At 38.2% G+C, this 18,796-nt stretch overlaps 1 protein-coding gene across 6 annotated transcripts in view; it reads right to left on the bottom strand.

The window, feature by feature from the left end:
- The window catches only part of CFAP20DC (CFAP20 domain containing), a 280,714-nt gene that overhangs the window by 130,104 nt on the left and 131,814 nt on the right, over positions 1–18,796 (bottom strand). For all 6 annotated transcript variants that reach the window (XM_049715292.1, XM_033424729.2, XM_033424728.2 and 3 more), the window contains exon 7: positions 11,087–11,224. In XM_049715292.1, the coding sequence (XP_049571249.1) occupies positions 11,087–11,224 (138 nt within the window). The remainder of the gene's footprint in view (positions 1–11,086; positions 11,225–18,796) is intronic.

The following is an 18,796-nucleotide window of genomic DNA, read 5'->3' as shown; positions in this document are numbered from 1 at the left end:
CCCGCACACTGCAACGAAGAGTAGCCCCTGCTCGCCGCAACTAGAGAAAGCCCACACGCGGCAACGAAGACCAAAAGCAGCCAAAAACAAACAAACAAACAAACAAAAAACAGTATTTGTAGAAAGAGAACTACAGAGTTCGATGCATGTTTATGTAATCTTAGCTGCCATACATGTGCAATGAGATTTACTTCAGAGGAACAATCATAAACCCTAGGGTTATAAATGAATATAAGTATAATTGAGATTCACAGGACAGAAGAAATATGCTTTTTGATGGTGATTATTAATTTTCTGTATATATGACTCAAGTTGACTATCCTTATGCTGAAAGCCCATTTATGGAATTTGCAAAATATACACTAATATCCTCTTCTATCAGGTGGGATCAAACACAGCCTGTGAAAAAGTTTGTTTAATTATAATATTGAGTTAATGGTGCACTTAATATTTATTCAAATTTCTCTTTACTCTCTGGCATTATAAGTGTCCTTGAACTTTAAAAAGAAAGACATTTAAAATATCTGGATATGGACTTGTAGTTTCATTTAAAGACACAATTCTTAAAACATTAAGCTAGAGAGACAGAAGAAAAAAAGAGCATTTACAACTGTACAACTGTTACCTGATAGGCTCTTCAGTCATTTCTGTTATGGAAAGCTACCACAGCCTATTAGATACAGACAGAGTGTTTGGTTACTGAAAACACTCTTACTCATTGTATTCTGTGGAGAATCTTCCATTAAGATTGAACTGTGACCTGAGGTATTTACAGTGGCTGTCTGGGTAGTGCAAACTTTTTCATCCTTTTATATACAGGTATTTTCCAAAGGTTCTGTAAAGAACATAGATTGTATATATTCTAAATATACAAATTCTCACTACCTGTGTCCTCACTGCTATCACAAATTCTTGCCTAAAATTGGCAATTGTGGAAGGTGATGGGGATATGGGGGGGGATTCATTATGTATTCTCTCTACTCTTCTGTAAGTTTGGAAATTTCATAATACAGGGTTTAAAAATGTAGTGCCTATTTACACTCTTCCAGGGTTTATACTGTAAAAGTTATAAAATGGTCCCAATTCTCTAGGAATATACAATTTAGGACATATGATGCTGATGAGGATTTACATATAGAAAATACACCAACAATAAATGAATACTGGATAAACAGAGAGTAAAAGTGAGTCTGTTTTTGCCACTCATTCATCTCATCATGGTTATCTCCTTTCTCCTCTTTCTACTTTGACCTCTCTCAAACTTTGACCACTCTCTCTTCCCCATCTGTTATCTGAGAACCAATAAGCCCTGCCAGTTTCCCCACTGTGGTTTCTCTAAGGGTCATCACTTTCCATTTTCACAACCACTAGTCATTTTATGCCTAGATGGCTGCAAAGACATCTTAGTTGTAATCCTTAATCTCTGGTCTCACTTGACTTAAAAATTCATCTTGAAGCCTGATGTCAAGTTCAACTTCCGAATAAAGAAGTTATCATTTGCCTATTTTAGGGATATAAGACTCACTCTTCTCATAGTCTTTCAACACAGCCCTCCTGCTCAGAGGCCATTCCTGTTATTGATCCCTCAGGAAACTCATCCATGCATTTTGCTGTCTCCTTGTCTTTGCTCAGTCTTCTGCACCATCTTACACTTCCATAAATCTTTATTTATTATAAATACTTACATGAGTATTTACTGAATAGCTTCAAGATCTACTTCTTCCTCCATAACTGTCCTATTTGACCGTCCTCTGAATTACGTCAGTGTGTATCAGTGTCATCTGACCCACAAAACCTTTGTGGGGATAAGTGATCTAGTCTCTCATTAAGGGTTCTCAACCATGGCTGCATGTCAGAATTGCTGGAGAAGTTAACAAAAAATCCAGCCTAGGACAATTAAATCAGAATCTCTGGGGGTGAAGCATAGACATTAGGAAAAAAGATGTTTTTTATACCAGTTATTTTTATTTTTTTAACAACTTTATTGGAGTATAATTGCTTTACAATGGTGTGTTAGTTTCTGCTTTATAACAAAGTGAATCAGTTATACATATACATATATCCCCATATCTCTTCCCTCTTGCGTCTCCCTCCCACCCTCCCTATCCCCTGCTCCAGGTGGTCACAAAGCACCGAGCTGATCTCCCTGTGCTATGAGGCTGCTTCCCACCAGCTATCTATTTTAAATTTGGTAGTGTATATATGTCCATGCCACTCTCTCACTTTGTTCCAGCTTACCCTTCTGCCTCCCCATATCCTGAAGTCCATTCTCTAGTAGGTCTGCGTCTTTATTCCCATCCTGCCCCTAGGTTCTTCATTACCATTTTTTTTTCTCTTTGATTCCACTTATATGTGTTAGCATATGGTATTAGTTTTTCTCTTTCTGACTTACTTCACTCTGTATGACAGACTCTAGTTCCATCCACCTCACTACAAATAACTCAATTTTGTTTCTTTTTATGGCTGAGTAATATTCCATTGTATATATGTGCCACATCTTCTTTATCCATTCATCTGTTGACATATATATCAACAAAATATATATATATATAAATATATATATTTATAAATGTATATATTTATATAATATATAAATATATATTTATATATATACATTTATAATATATAATATATATAATAATATATATAAATATATAAATATTATAAATAAATATATAAATATATATAAATATATATTATATAAATATATATATATTAAAAATATATATATATATATATATATTTTTTGCAGTACGTAGGCCTCTCATTGTTGTGGCCTCTCCCGTTGCGGAGAATAGGCTCCAGACGCGCAGGGTCCGGACGCAAAGGCTCAGTGGCCATGGCTAACGGGCCCAGCCGCTCTGTGTCATGTAGGATCTTCCCAGACAGGGGCACGAACCCGCGTCCCCTGCATCGGCAGGCGGACTCTCAACCACTGTGCCACCAGGGAAGCCCTGTTTGTATATTTTTTGATGATGGTCATTCTGACCGGTGTGAGATGATATCTCATTGTAGTTTTGATTTGTATTTCTGAAATAATTAATGATGTTGAGCATTCTTTCATGTGTTTGTTGGCAATCTGTATATCTTCTTTGGAGAAATGTCTATTTAGGCCTTCTGCCCATTTTTGGATTGGGTTTTTTGTTTTTTTGATATTGAGCTGCATGCTTGTAAATTTTGGAGATTAATCCTTTGTCAGGTGCTTCATTTGCAAATATTTTCTCCCATTCTGAGGGTTGTCTTTCTGTCTTGTTTATGGTTTCCTTTGCTGTGAAAAGATTTTAAGTTTCATTAGGTCCCATTTATTTATTTTTGTTTTTACTTCCATTTCTCTGGGAGGTGGGTCAGAAATGATCTTGCTGTGATTTATGTCATGGAGTGTCCTGCCTCTGTTTTCCTCTAAGCGTTTAATAGTGTCTGGCCTTACATTTAGGTTTCTTTTTTTTTTTTTTTTAAGCTGTACGCGGGCCTCTCACTGTTGTGGCCTCTCCTGCCGCAGAGCACAGGCTCCCGATGTGCAGGCTCAGCGGCCATGGCTCATGGGTCCAGCCGCTCTGCAGCATGTGGGATCTTCCCGGACCAGGGCACGAACCCGCGTCCCCTGCATCGGCAGGCGGACTCTCAACCACTGCGCCACCAGGGAAGCCCACATTTAGGACTTTAATTCAGTTTGAGTTTATTTTTATGTATGGTGTTAGGGAGTGCTCTAATTTCATTCTTTTACATGTAGCTGTCCAGTTTTCCTAGCACCATTTATTGAAGAGGCTGTCTTTTCTCCACTGTATATTCTTGCCTCCTTTACCAAAGATAAGGTGACCATATGTGTGTGGGTTTATCTCTGGGCTTTCTATCCTGTTCCATTGATCTATATTTCTGTTTTTGTGCGAGTAGCATACCGTCTTGATTACTGTAGCTTTGTAGTATAGTCTGACATCATAGAGCCTGATTCCTCTAGCTCCGTTTTTCTTTCTCAAGATTGCTTTGGCTATTCGGGGTATTTTGTGTTTGCATACAAATAGTGAGATTTTTTGTTCTAGTTCTGTGAAAAATGCCAGTGGTAGTTTGATAGGGATTGCATTGAATCTGTCGATTGCTTCGGGTAATATAGTCATTTTCACAATGTTGATTCTTCCAATTCAAGAACATGGCATATCTCTCCATCTACTTGTATAATCTTTAATGTCTTTCATCAGTGTCTGATAATTTTCTGCATACACGTCCTTTGTCTCCTGAGGTAGGTTTATTCCTAGATATTTTATTCTTTTGGTTGCAAAGGTAAATGGGAGTGTTTTCTTAATTTCATTTTCAGATTTTTCATCATTAGTGTATAGGAATGCAAGAGATTTCTGTGCATTAATTTTGTATCCTGCTACATTACCAAACTCATTGATTAGCTCTAGAAGTTTTCTGGTAGCATCTTTAGGATTCTCTATGTATAGCATCAAGTCACCTGCAAACAGTGACAGCTTTACTTCTTCTTTTCCAATTTGGATTCCTTTTATTTCTTTTTCTTCTCTGATTGCTGTGGCTAAAACTTCCAAAACTATGTTGAATAATAGTGGTGAGAGTGGGCAACCTTGTCTTATTCCTGATCTTAGTGGAAATGGTTTCAGTTTTTCACCATTGAGGACGAGATGTTGGCTGTGGGTTTGTCATATATGGCCTTTATTATGTTGAGGAAAGTTCCCTCTATGCCTACTTTCTGCAGGGTTTTTATCATAAATGGGTGTTGAATTTTGTCAAAAGCTTTTTCTGCATCTATTGGGATGATCATATGGTTTTTCTCCTTCAATTTGTTAATATGGTGTATCACATTGATTCATTTGCATATATTGAAGAATCCTTGCATTCCTGGGATAAACTCCACTTGATCATGGTGTATGATCCTTTTAATGTGCTGTTGGATTCTGTTTGCTAGTATTTTGTTGAAGATTTTTGCATCTATGTTCATCAGTGATACTGGCCGTAGTTTTCTTTGTTTCCGACATCTTTGTGTGGTTTTGGTACCAGGGTGATGGTGGCCTCATTGAATGAGTTTGGGAGTGTTCCTCCCTCTACTATATTTTGGAAGAGTTTGAGAAGGATGGGTGTTAGCGCTTCTCTAAATGTTTGATAGAATTCGCCTGTGAAGCCATCTGGTCCTGGGCTTTTGTTTGTTGGAAGATTTTTAATCATAGTTTCAATTTCAGTGCTTGTGATTGGTCTGTTCAAATTTTCTGTTTCTTCCTGGTTTAGTCTTGGAAGGTTGTGCACTTCTAAGAATTTGTCCATTTCTTCCAGGTTGTCCACTTTATTGGCATAGAGTTGCTTGTAATCTCTCATGATCCTTTGTATTTCTGCAGTGTCAGTTGTTACTTCTCCTTTTTCATTTCTAATTCTATTGATTTAAGTCTTCTTCCTTTTCTTCTTGATGAGTCTGGCTAATGGTTTATCAATTTTGTTTATCTTCTCAAAGAACCAGCTTTTAGTTTTATTGATCTTTGCTGTCATTTCCTTCAGTTCTTTTTCATTTATTTCTGATCTGATCTTTATGATTTCTTACCTTCTAATAACTCGGGGTTTTTGTTTGTTCTTCTTTCTCTAGTTCCTTTAGGTATAAGGTTAGGTTGTTTATTTGAGATGTTTCTTGTTTCTTAAGGTAGGACTGTAGTGCTATAAACTTCCCTCTTAGAACTGTTTTTCCGTATCCCATAGGTTTTGGGTTGTCGTGTTTTCACTGTCATTTGTTTCTAGGTATTTTTTGATTTCCTCTTTGATTTCTTCAGTGATCTCTTGGTCATTAAGTAGTGTATTGTTTAGCCTCCATGTGTTTGTATTTTTTTAGTCTTTTTCCTGAAATTGATATTTGGTCTCATAGCATAGTGCTCGGAGGAGATAATTGGTAGGATTTCAATTTTCTTAAATTTACCAAGGCTTGATTTGTGACCCAAGATAAGATCTATCCTGGGGAATGTTCCATGAGCACTTGAGAAGAATGTATATTCTGTTGTTTTGGGATGGAATGTCCTTTAAATATCAATTAAGTCCATCTTGTTTAATGTGTCATTTAAAGCTTGTGTTTCCTTATTTATTTTCATTTTGCATGATATGTCCATTGGTGAAAGTGCGGTGTTAAAGTCCCCTACTATGATTACGTTACTGTCGATTTCCCCTTTTATGGCTGTTTAGCATTTGCCTTATGTATTGAGGTGCTCCTATGTTGGATGCATAAATATTTACAATTGTTATATCTTCTTCTTGGATTGATCCCTTGATCATTATATAGTGTCCGCCTTTGTTTCTTGTAATAGTCTTTGTTTTAAAGTCTTATTTTGTCTGATATGAGAATTGCTACTCCAGCTTTCTTTGACTTCCATTTACGTGGAATATCTTTTTCCATCCCCTCACTTTCAGTCTGTATGTGTCCCAAGGTCTGAAGTGGGTCTCTTGTAGACAGCATATATACGGGTCTTGTTTTTGTTTCCATTCAGCCAGTCTACGTCTTTTGGTTGGAGTATTTAATCCATTTACATTTAAGGTAGTTATCGATATGTATGTTCCTATTCCCATTTTCTTAATTGTTTGGGGTTTGTTATTGTAGGTCTTTTCCTTCTCTTGTGTTTCCTGCCTTGGGAAGTTCCTTTAGCATTTGTTGTAAAGCTGGTTTGGTGGTGCTGAATTCTCTTAGCTTTTGCTTGTCTGTAAAGGTTTTAATTTCTCCACCAAGTCTGAATGATATCCTTGCTGGGTAGAGAAATCTTGGTTGTAGCTTTTTGCCCTTCATCACTTTAAATATGTCCTGCCACTCCCTTCTGGTGTGGAGAGTTCCTGCTGCAAGATCAAATGTTAACCTTATGGGGATTCTCTTGTATGTTATTTTTCCCTTGCTGCTTTTAATATTTTTTCTTTGTATTTAATTTTTGATAGTTTAATATGTGTCTTGACGTATTTCCCCTTGGATTTATTCTGTATGGGACTCTCTCTGCTTCCTGGACTTGATTAACTATTTCCTTTCCCATATTAGGGAAGTTTTCAACTATAATCTCTTCAAATATTTTCTCAGTCCCTTTCTTTTTCTCTTCTTCTTCTGGGACCCCTATAATGCTAATGTTCGTACGTTTAATGTTGTCCCAGAGGTCTCTGAGACTGTCCTTAATTCTTTACATTTTTTTTCTTTATTCTTCTCTGCAGTAGTTATTTCCACTATATTATCTTCCAGGTCACTTATCCGTTCTTCTGCCTCAGTTATTCTGCTATTGATCCCTTCTAGATAATTTTAAATTTCATTTATTGTGTTGTTCATCACTGTTTGTTTGCTCTTTAGTTCTTCTAGGTCCTTGTTAAACGTTTCTTGTATTTTCTCCACTCTATTTCCAAGACTTTGGATCATCTTTACTCTCAGTACTCTGAATTCTTTTTCATGTAGACTTTTATTTCCTCTTTATTTGTTAGGTCTGGTGGGCTTTTACCTCGCTCCTTCATCTGCTGTGTGTTTGTCTTCTCATTTAACTTACTGTGTTTGGGGTCTCCTTTTCGCAGTCTGCAGGTTTGTAGTTCCCGTTGTTTTCAGTGTCTGTCCCAAGTGGTAAGGTTGGTTCAGTGGGTTGTGTAGGCTTCCTGGTGGAGGGGACCAGTGCCTGTGTTCTGGTGAATGAGGCTGGATCTTGTCTTTCTAGTGGGCAGGTCCATGTCTGGTGGTTTGTTTTGGGGTGTCTGTGGCCTTATTATGATTTTAGGAAGCCTCTCTGTTAATGGGTGGGGTTGTGTTCCTGTCTTGCTAGTTGTTTGGCATAGGGTGTCCAGCACTGTAGCTTGCTGGTCGTTGAGTGGAGCTGGGTCTTGGCGTTGAGATGGAGATCTCTGGGAGATTTTTGCTGTTTGATATTACGTGGAGCTGGGAGATCTCTTGTGGACCAGTGCCCTGAACTTGGGTCACCCACCTCAGAGGCACAGCCCTGACACCTGGCTGGAGAACCAAGAGCCTGTCATCCACATGTCTTAGAATAAAAGGGAGAAAAGAAAGAAAGAAAGAAAGAAGAAGATAAAATAAAATAAAATAACATTATTAAATTAAAAAATTATTATAAAAACTTTGAAAAATAAAAAAAAAGGAAAGAAGAGAGCAACCAAACCAAAAACAAATCCACCAATGATAATAAGCGCTTAAAAACTATAGTAAAAAAAAGAGAAAAAGAAAAAAAAATCCAGACAGACAGAACCCTAGGACAAATGGTAAAAGCAAAGCTATAGAGACAAAATCACACACAGAAGCATACACATACACATTCACAAAAAGACAAAAAGGGAAAAAATATATATATATATCGTTGATCCCAAAGTCCACCTCCTCAATTTGGGATGATTTGTTGTGTATTCAGGTATTCCACAGATGCAGGGTACATCAAGTTGATTACGGAGATTTAATCCGCTGCTCCTGAGGTTGCTGGGAGGGATTTCCCTTTCTCTTCTTTATTCGCACAGCTCCCGGGGTTCTGCTTTGGATTTGGACCCGCCTCTGCGTGTAGGTCGCCTGAGGGCGTCTGTTCTTCGCTCAGACAGGATGCGGTTAAAGGAGCAGCTGCTTCGGGGGCTCTGGCTCACCCAGGCCAGGGAGGGAGGGGTACGGAGTTCGTGGCGAGCCTGCTGCGGCAGAGGCTGGCGTCACGTTGCACCAGCCTGATGCACGCCGTGCGTTCTCGCGGGGAAGTTGTCCGTGGATCCCGGGACGCTGGCAGTGGTGGGCTGCACAGGCTCCCCAGAAGGGCTGTGTGGATAGTGACCTGTGCTCGCACACAGGCTTCTCGGTGGCGGCAGCAGCAGCCTTAGCATCTCCCGCCCATCTCTGGGGTCCATGCTGTTAGCCGCGGCTCGCGCCCGTCTTTGGAGCTCATTTAAGCAGCGCTCTGAATCCCCTCTCCTCGCGCACCAGGAAACAAAGAGGGAAGAAAATATCTCTTGCCTCTTCGGCAGGTCCAGACTCTTCCCCGGACTCCCTCCCAGCTAGCCGTGGTGCACTAACCCCCTGCATGCTGTGTTCACGCAGCCAACCTCAGTCCTCTCCCTGGGCTCCGACCGAAGCCCGAGCCTCAGCTCCCAGCCCCACCCACCCTTGTGGGTGAGCAGACAAGCCTCTCGGGCTGGTGAGTGCCAGTCGGCACCGATCCTCTGTGCGGGAATCTGTCCGCTTTGCCCTCCGCACCCCTGTTGCTGTGCTCTCCTCTGCGGCTCCGAAGCTTCCCCCTCCGCCACCCGCAGTCTCCGCCCACGAAGGGGCTTCCTAGTGTGTGGAAACCTTTCCTCCTTCACAGCTCCCTCCCACTGGTGCAGGTCCTGTCCCTATTCTTTTGTCTCTGTTTTTTTCTGTTTTCTTTTGCCCTACCCAGGTACATGGGGAGTTTCTTGCCTTTTGGGAAGTCTGAGGTCTTCTGCCAGCATTCAGTAGGTGTTCTGTAGAAGTTGTTCCACATGTAGATGTATTTCTGATGTATTTGTGGGGAGGAAGGTGATCTCCACATCTGACTCTTCTGCCATCTTCTCTCCTTCTTTTCTATATCAGTTGTTTTCTAAATGTCCCAAGTGATTCTAACATATAGGAAGTTGAGAACCACTCACCTGAATAACAGGTTTCTTGATTTGTAAGTACTATTCATTCATTTGGTCAATAGCTATGGGTGTCTATTATAAAGGTAGAAAACTGGCAGCCCTGGCATATTTTGTCTTTGGCCCACAGAGTGTTTTCAAAAAATTTTAGAGTTTAGACAATACTTTTAAAATTGGGAGAGTTATCGTAAACATTGGGATACTGAGGTCCTCTTGAAAAGAATGAAAGATCTGACAAGGCTGGGCCTATGTTCTTGCAAGACAAAACTTGGCTAGAACTGAACTGCAGGTGCCCCTTCCAGACAGAAAAGGAGTATCCACTTTGCTGTAGTTCTCACCACTCCCTATAGCTCTCTCACAGAGGCTGAGCGTCAACTGCCATGTATTGTATCATTTGCATAGCTGTTAGTATTACTGTTTCAATACTAGAAAACAACTTCTTTGAAGCAACTATCTCATGCCTCTCCCCTAACCGCCCCCCTCCACTCCCAACAGGGCTCACTGTTGAATTAGAAAATGTTTCTCTGGGTCAAAGATCCAGGCATCCAGCCCACTCTACTCATTTATGTTTTCTGACTGGCTTCTGTGGTAATATGAGTTTGCAGCCCCTGGCCTAATATATGGCAAGCACTGTGTTAGATGCTAGGGATATAGAAGAATGAGGTTCAGTGCTATTTTGGAGGAAGTCACGCTTAATTAGGGAATGCAGACATATTAATTAAAAAGTACTGCCAAAAAAAAAAAAAAAGAAAGAAAAAACAAAAAATGCCATCAAAAGAGGAGAACAATGCTTGTTAGAATAGAAGATGTAGCATTTGAGTTGGATCTAGAAAGATGAATTGGGAGTTTTTTCCAGGCAGAAAGGCAAAGAAGCCATTTTAGGCCAACAAAACAGCAATCCCAAAATACAAACATATGAGAGCCCAGAGTGGTCAGAAATTAACACATGGGAAATGAGAGAAAGGGTCTGGAGATGAAACTGTGGAGTAAGTTTGGAATAGAGGAGGTTGGCTTTGTGTAAGTTCCCAAGGGTTTTTTCATTCTGTCTTTAAGATAATGGGAAAGGTATTAAAAGTCTTTAATCAAAGAGTGACACGATCACATTTCTATTTCTATTATCAGAAAGAGAAATCTGAGAGCAATGTGAAGATTAACTGGGAGGGTGAGGTGAGTAACAGTGCGGAACCTGAACAATGAAAGTAGCAATAGGATCAGATTTGAGAGACGTTTGGGAGGTATACCTGGCAGGGCGCGGAAGCATACAGGAAATAGAGAGGAACAACCCAGGATGTTTCACTTATCGTGTAAAAATCGAGAAGATATTTTAGTTGCTAGAAGAGAAATTTAAAATAATGACTCATCACTGACTTGAGTTGATGTTAAAGTGACTTAATATTTAACCTCAAGCTATAAAGCATCGTCACAAGGCTGTTCCACCCCCCACCCCCCAACCCCTTTTTGGTCTTACAAATAAACATGCTTATAATTTAGATACTTGAGTACATACCTGATTCTGCTGAACTTAGAGGATGACCTCCAAATTTTATTTCAGTCTGGCGGAGTTTAGTCATGTTTAGCAGCTGTGTGACTTGTGGAACATCTGTCGTTAGTTGGCAGCTTCGTGGAATGATGTCTGTAGGTTCATCTGTTGGAAAGGGAACACCATATCTAGTTGAAAATAAAGACTACCATTCATTCCCCAAATGTAAGCCATTTCTGTGAAATGGACATATCTCATAAATGAAATCAATTAAATTTAAACATTTTAGAGTATAACTTCAGATGAGTTACTCAACCTTACAGGCTTGGTTTTCTCATCTGTAAAATGAGCATGATAATTTTAATGTTCACTTTCTAGGACTGTAGAAAGGATTAAATGAGGTAGAGTACTTAACATATGGAACAGGTTCAGAGACTTCTGCAATAAATGAGAACACTGACTGGAAAATTTTATATTTGTTTTTTAATACTAGAGTGGTACTTGAATGAAGAACTAGCTAGGTGTGCTCCAAGAAAGGTTTCTGGGAGTACACTGGCTCATTTATACAAGGTCGATAAGTACAATGACATTACTGAATAAGCACCTAGAGCCATTATATGAGTCAATTTTTAAACTTTTTATTTTGACATAATTTTAGACTTACAGAAAAGTTACAAAAGTAGTACACAGTTCCAATATACCCTTTACCCAGCTTGCCCTAATGTTAACATCTTACCTTCAAATACTTTCAAAGACAAAAATAGTTTAATTAAAATAGTATTTTCATTATTATAGTTTGTATTTCCAATGAGATTTAATATTGTTCATATATGTTTATATGGATATTTGTTTTCATTATAGTAAATTTTCTGTTCATGGTCTTAACCCATTTTACTTTTATAGTATTTAAAGAAGTTATTTATATGAACTATTTTGTGGCAAAGATATTAAGCTTTGTCATATGTAGCAAGTAGGAATTAAGTTGCTATTAGCATTCCAAAAAGCAATTTTACTGTGTACATCAAAAGCCTTAAAAATGTCCAAGGCATTTTACTCAGTAATTTCACTTCATGAATCTATTCTAAAGTAAACAAATCAGAAACTCAGATGAAGATCTATGTAAATAAGTGTTTATAATTTCTGAAAAATGAAGCAACTGGAATTTTCAGTAAAGAGTCACAAAAAATTGTATTTATGAAGATAGCTTGATGATATGGGAAAGGCTCAAGACAGGAAGTTAAATGAAAGTAACGTATCCAAAACTCTATCTCAACTTAACGATTTTAGAAAATCGTTAAATAAAATGTATGAATGGCAAAAGGACTAGAAGGAAATATACCAAAATGTAAAATAACTTTTCACGATTAGCTTAAGCATAGTTTTTATTTTCTTCTTCAGAATAATTTGTGTTTAATTTTTATTAGGAAAGAGTTTCTATTTTTAGAATCTAGTGGAAAAATCTGGTGTGTGTATATGTGAATGTGAGTCGTAAGAAAAATTCAACCAAATTCATCCCTCAAAAACATCCTTAGGTATGTATAAACTCTAACCATGTATATAAAGGCAAATGATGTTAGGGTTTTGTACATCCAAGCCACGGCAATTCCCTAATTAGATCTTAATGTCCTAATCTTGAAAGGGAAAATGAATCATTTAGCTAAAAACTTAAATGCTCATCAGCAGTGTCATGGTTTCTAAATATCCTAGTGCTCCGGTAACTACAAATGCCACTGGGTTTACAAATCTTAGTTTTCAGGTATTCTTTGTCCATTCATTTCTTATTTGTCATCGACATTTAGTAAAGTAATTGAGTAAATGAATTCTCAAAATAGAAAACTTTTGGAAAATAAGTAGACTAACTCCAGATGTATATCTGACATGTCATTTCAGACTTCTCTGAGGTAGAAAAAGATAATTTCCACATCAATGTCAATATTGATAAACTAAGATTTTATATTAATAGAGGAGAGAATTCTGTAGGCTAATAAGATTCTGAATCCTATGAAGAGAAAACATGGAAACTTTAGCTCATAGGGCTTGTGTGGATGTATAATGCCATACAAAGTTTGAACTGTATCCAAAAGAAAAGCTGAGTTTCCAACTAACAAGGGACAGACAGCAAATTCTGGTTACCAAAACTCCATAAGCTTTTATGAAAGATAGAACAAGGCAGAGACTATTACAAAACTCTAATCTGAATCCTACAGGAATGTGGTTGACATGCAAATCAGATTTCACATTAAAAGGCTCAAATCCCCTCTGCATCATTTTTCCTTTCTCTGTATCTACTCTCTCTTTGCTCTCAGAATGTCTCACTATTTATTGGATTATTCATTGAGGGAAACTGTGGGCAGTATAAAACCTTCAATAAAAGAAGAAATCCAAGAAAAAAAAGTACTGATTATTTTAAAATAGAGCCTAATCATTCAGCAACTACTGTCAAACTTCGAGACTTTGTAGAGAAAGTCTCATTTGTGAGAAAGAGGAAAGGGGCCTTAGTTTCATTTTTGCGATGCCAAACTACGAAGGAGCTTTAAACCTGGTAGTTGGATGTTCTGATAGACATAAATAGAACTTAATTCATCTCCCCACTAAACAACCCCCTTCTCCAGGCCCAATTACTAGGTTATGTTATTTTTTAAGCATTTACAACTTAATTTAAAAATAAGGATTAATTCTGAAAACAGCATAGATCCTACATAAAAATTAAATCGTGCTGAACTGTATTAGAGGGCATGGTCTGCCGGTATCATTTACTCATTTTATCATTCAGTAAATACTTATTGAGCCTCTACTATGTGCCAGGCCCTCATCTTCATCTAGTGGCTGGGAATGCAGTGGTGAGCCAGAGTGACTCTGTGCCGGCCTTACTGAAGCTTATACCTAGCAGAGAATATGAAACAAGTTATACCACAAATATTTAAATTATAATTGTGTTAAGTGCTCTGAAAGAAAAGTTCAAGACGTTATAAAAGAAGCAATGGGGGAATCCAACATCACAGTGTGTTAGGGAAAGAGACATTTAAGCCGAGTCATAAAGGATAAGTAGTTATTCAGGTAGAGGAAAGAGCTTTTGAAGACTCTGAAGGCAGAAAGACTTTGGAGCATTCTAGGAAGTGGAAGAAAGATAGTTCTGCCAAACAGAACAGTGAGAGAATCCCAATGATATCTTTACTACAACACCTGGTTCAAAGGGGTTGCTTAATAAATGGTCATGAACAAAAGCCCCTTTTAAACAGCCAACCTAGACTAAATGCAGCTGTCCAGTCTTCCATTTTTCTTCTCTGGTTGTTCTTTGTTCAGCTATATCCTGAAAAGTACTGCATGCACATTTTATTTGGATAGCACATCTTTCTCCCCAGAGGGCAAGTAACAAATCAAGCTGGCAATCAGATATTAAGGGGCCAAGGCCTGTCTGCCTTGTTCTTTCAGACAAGTTCTATCTTCCGGAAGGAACTGTGTATGGAAAGGTGCAGACTGCTTGATTAACATCTGAAAAATGATACAATCGAATTTAAACTGCTTTTGCTAACACATCTGAAAGAACATAATGTTGGCTGGAATGGTTAGTTCAGAATGGCAATAGTATATGAAGGAGAAAGCTATGAGAAAGCTGACAGATTTGCTCATGTAGCATCCAAACACAACCAGATGGTAGTTTCTGTTGATGTCTTTGCTCCCAGTATGAGATAGTGTATTATTGCAATGTTTGAGTAACTTTTTAACCCTGTTCTCCTTTCTTTAGCCATAAAGTCATAATAAAATGAACCATTCTATAGGTGTTTAATACCCCGATGAAGATCTTAACTAGCTTTAAAAATTAAGTCATCAATTTAAATACATATATACAGCACTTTATGCATTAAAAACCACCATCCCAGGCCTCCCTGGTGGCACAGTGGTTGAGAGTCCGCCTGCCGATGCAGGGGACATGGGTTCGTGCCCCAGTCCGGGAAGATCCCACATGCCGTGGAGCGGCTAGGCCCCTGAGCCATGGCCGCTGAGCCTGCATGTCTGGAGCCTGTGCTCCGCAACGGGAGAGGCCACAACAGTGAGAGGCCCACATACCAGAAAAAAAACAAAAAAACAAAAAAACCCACCATCCCCATTTTACTGGGGGGAAATGCCTTATAAAATAGTGAGATTTATAGACCTATTTCCACTTAAGGCTACTCATAATTCATTGCAGTTTAAGTAAGTACCAATTTTGTATAGTTCACTGATTCTGGACTCAACTATATTCATCTTACCTATCTGCAGTGCCTGGCACAGTGCCTTACTTATATCAAATCTCCCCTCTCTGAAACACCAGTGAGAGCCAAGCAGAAAACATAAAAGTTTCTAACTGCCAGGATATTTGTTTTTGTTTGGGCTGCTATAACAGAATACTACAGACTGAGTGGCTTATAAATAATAAATTTATTTCTTATAGTTCTAGGGGCTGAGAAGCCCAAGATCAAGGCACCAGCAGATCTGATGTCTGATGAGGGTCCTATTCCTGGTTCTTAGATGGCTTCCTGCTAAAACCTCACATGGTGGAAAGGGAGAGGGAGCTTTCTGGGATCTCTTTTATTAGGGCACATATAAATTCTAGGGGGACACATTTAATCTATAACAATTTTGGTACAAAGTTGGTTCATTTTTTGCTTGTTCATTCATTCACTTACCATACAACTATCAGATTTTCTCTGGGCCTGACATGGATTTAAATCCCTGCTTTATGGAGTTTACTGTATAAATGTGGAAAGATTTTTAAGAAGCAGTATATGATTGTGGTTAAAAGCACAGATTCTGGAGCAAGGCATCCTGGGTTCACATTCTGGCTCTACCAAGTGGTTGTGTGATCCTAGCATTGTAATTTACCTTGCTGTGCCCTGCTCTCCTTATCTGTGAAACATGGATATAAAAATAACACTTTCCTCATATGGTTACTGTGACGATTAAATGAGCTTAATGTATACAAGAGGATAAGAATAGTGCCTGGTACACAGCAAGTGCTATATAAATGTTTACTATTAATAATAGACAAATACTTATGTAAATTATTTCATTACAATGGTGACAAAACCACCACATCTTAGTATGTGTGTTTTTGTTTTGTTTTTAATAATAAAATAAAGGAACTACACAAAAACTTGGCTATCTTGAATGAATCATTCCATTGAAGCTTTTTTAGAAAAAATGAGGAGAAATTCATTTTAACCTAAAATTAAGCATTTTAAGATAAAAGACTCAGTGGCATATAGTATACTCACAATGTACTTACCCATTAACGCGTATCTCCCCATTCTCTCTGGCCCCCAGTCCGTGGCAGCCACAAATCTACAATCTTGTCTCTATAGATTTATCTATTCTGGATATTTCATATAAATGGAATCAAACAATATGTGTCCTTTTGTGTCTGTGTGAATAGTACTTACCAAATTTTGTTAAACCATTCATCCACGGATGGACATGTGGTCTGTTTCCACATTTTGGCTATCATAGATAATGCTGTTATAAACATGCATGTACATGTATCTGCTTTCCATTTTGTGGGGTATATACTTAGGAGTGGAATTGCAGGGTTATATGGCAATTCTGTGTTTAACTTTTTAAGGAACTGCCAAAATGTTTTCCACACTGGGACAACAATTCTGCATTCCCATCAGCAATGTATGAAGGTTCCAATTTCTCTCCACACTTGCTAACACTTACTTTCCATTAAAAAAATTATAGCCGTCTTAGTGGGTGTAAAGTGGTAACTCACCGTGGTTTTAATTTGTATTTCCCTAATGACCAATGATGTTTAGCATTTATGTTTGTTGCCTGACATTTGTATTATCTTCTTTTGTATATCTCTTTTGGAGATATATTTAAGTCTTTTGACCATGTTAAAAAATTGAGTTGTCATTTTGTTGTTGTGTTGTATATTCCAGATACTAGAATACATCAGAATATATATGTACACTCTATTTAAGAACCAGAATATATATTCTATCAGATACATGATTTACAAATATTTTCTCCCATTCTGTAGGCTGCCTTTTCACTTTCTTGATAATGTCATTTGATATACAAAGTTTTTAATTTTGATAAAGTATAAGATATCTATTTTGAAAATTTTGTTGGTATGCTTTGTTTTTTTTGCGTTACGCGGGCCTGTCACTGTTGTGGCCTCTCCCATTGCGGAGCACAGGCTCCGGACGCGCAGGCTCAGCGGCCATGGCTCACGGGCCCAGCCGCTCCGCGGCATGTGGGATCCTCCCGGACTGGGGCACGAACCTGTGTCCCTTGCATCGGCAGGCGGACTCTCAACCACTGCGCCACCAGGGAAGCCCTGTTGCTATGCTTTTGGTATCATATCTAAGAATCTATTGCCAAAACCAAGGTCATGAAGATTTATCTCTATTTTTTCCCAAGACTTTAATGGTTTAACCTCTTACATTTAGGTCACTGATCCATTTTGAGTCAATATTTATATATTGTGTGAAGTAGGGTTCCAACTTCATTCTTTTGGACGTGGATATGTAACTGTCCCTGAACTGTTTGTTGAAGAGACTATTCTCTCCCCATTGAACGCTCTTGGCCTCCTTGTCAAAATCAGATGTATAAATTTATTTCTGGACTTAACTCTGCTCCATTGGTCTATATGTCAGTCCTAACTGCAAACTCCTTTGATTTCTGTAACATTGAGGTAAGTTTTGAAATTGAGAAGTATGACTCCTCCAACTTTGTTCTTCTTTTTCAAGAATTTTTGGGTATTCAGGTCCTCTTGCAATGCCATATGAATTTGAGGATTAGTTTTTCCATTTCTGCAAAAAAGGCCATTGAAATGTTGACAGAGATTGAATTTAATCTCTAGATGTTTTTAGGTAATATTGAAAATCTTAACAATATCATGGCTTCCAATGCATGAATGTGTGATGTCTTTCCATTTATGTAGGTCTTCTTTAATTTGTTTTAGCAATGTTTCATAGTTTTCAGTGTACAAGTCCTTATGCCCTTGATTAAATTTATTCCTAGGTATTTAATTATTTGGATGGTACTGTAAATGAAATTGTTATCCTTAGAAGTTTTGAGAAATAATGTTTTATTATAAATAATATTTATAATACTTAATTATAAAATATGTATTTTAATCAGAATAATTGAGTCTTGATATACAGATATTCATGACCCATTTCTGTGGGATCTACTGTTGGCTGCTGGGCACCTCTGCTATGCTGAGATCTTATCCCCTTTACTCCCCCTGGAGTGGTTTGCTAGGCAAGGGTATTTTGAGTTCAGCTCCTCTTTGGGAAGGAGTGGGAATGTAGCCTTAAACTGACAAGATTCGGATACGATGTGCACTAACCTGACCCGGAGGTGAGGAAAAGAGGTGGGAAGAAAACTCAAGAATGTTAATGATTAAAAACACTAAATCATTGCACTTATTGTGGAAGGTAAACTTGTGTAGCACTGAGAAAAGGACAGTCAGAGGCTTGGTGTCGAGTTCCGCCTTCTGTACCCTTGGCACAAGATGCCTCATTTCCATGGGCCTTGTTTTCCTTAGCTGTATAATTAAGACATTGGATTAGATATCTCTAGGGCCCTTTCCTGATCAATCAGTCTATCAAGGCAAGACATCAGTATTTCTAATTTTTTCTGTGGCCTCTGAACAGATGGTTTTCTTCACATTGCTAGACACCCAATAAAGGTTTACTGTATAGAGACAGTAAATGAATGGATAATTGAACAAACAATTAGCTAGCCCTT

Source organism: Orcinus orca, chromosome 10 (genome assembly GCF_937001465.1).
Source record: "Orcinus orca chromosome 10, mOrcOrc1.1, whole genome shotgun sequence".
NCBI classification, from domain to species: Eukaryota; Metazoa; Chordata; class Mammalia; order Artiodactyla; family Delphinidae; genus Orcinus; species Orcinus orca.
The sequence above is the reverse complement of the archived record's forward strand: the minus strand, read 5'-3'. Positions and strand labels throughout refer to the sequence as shown.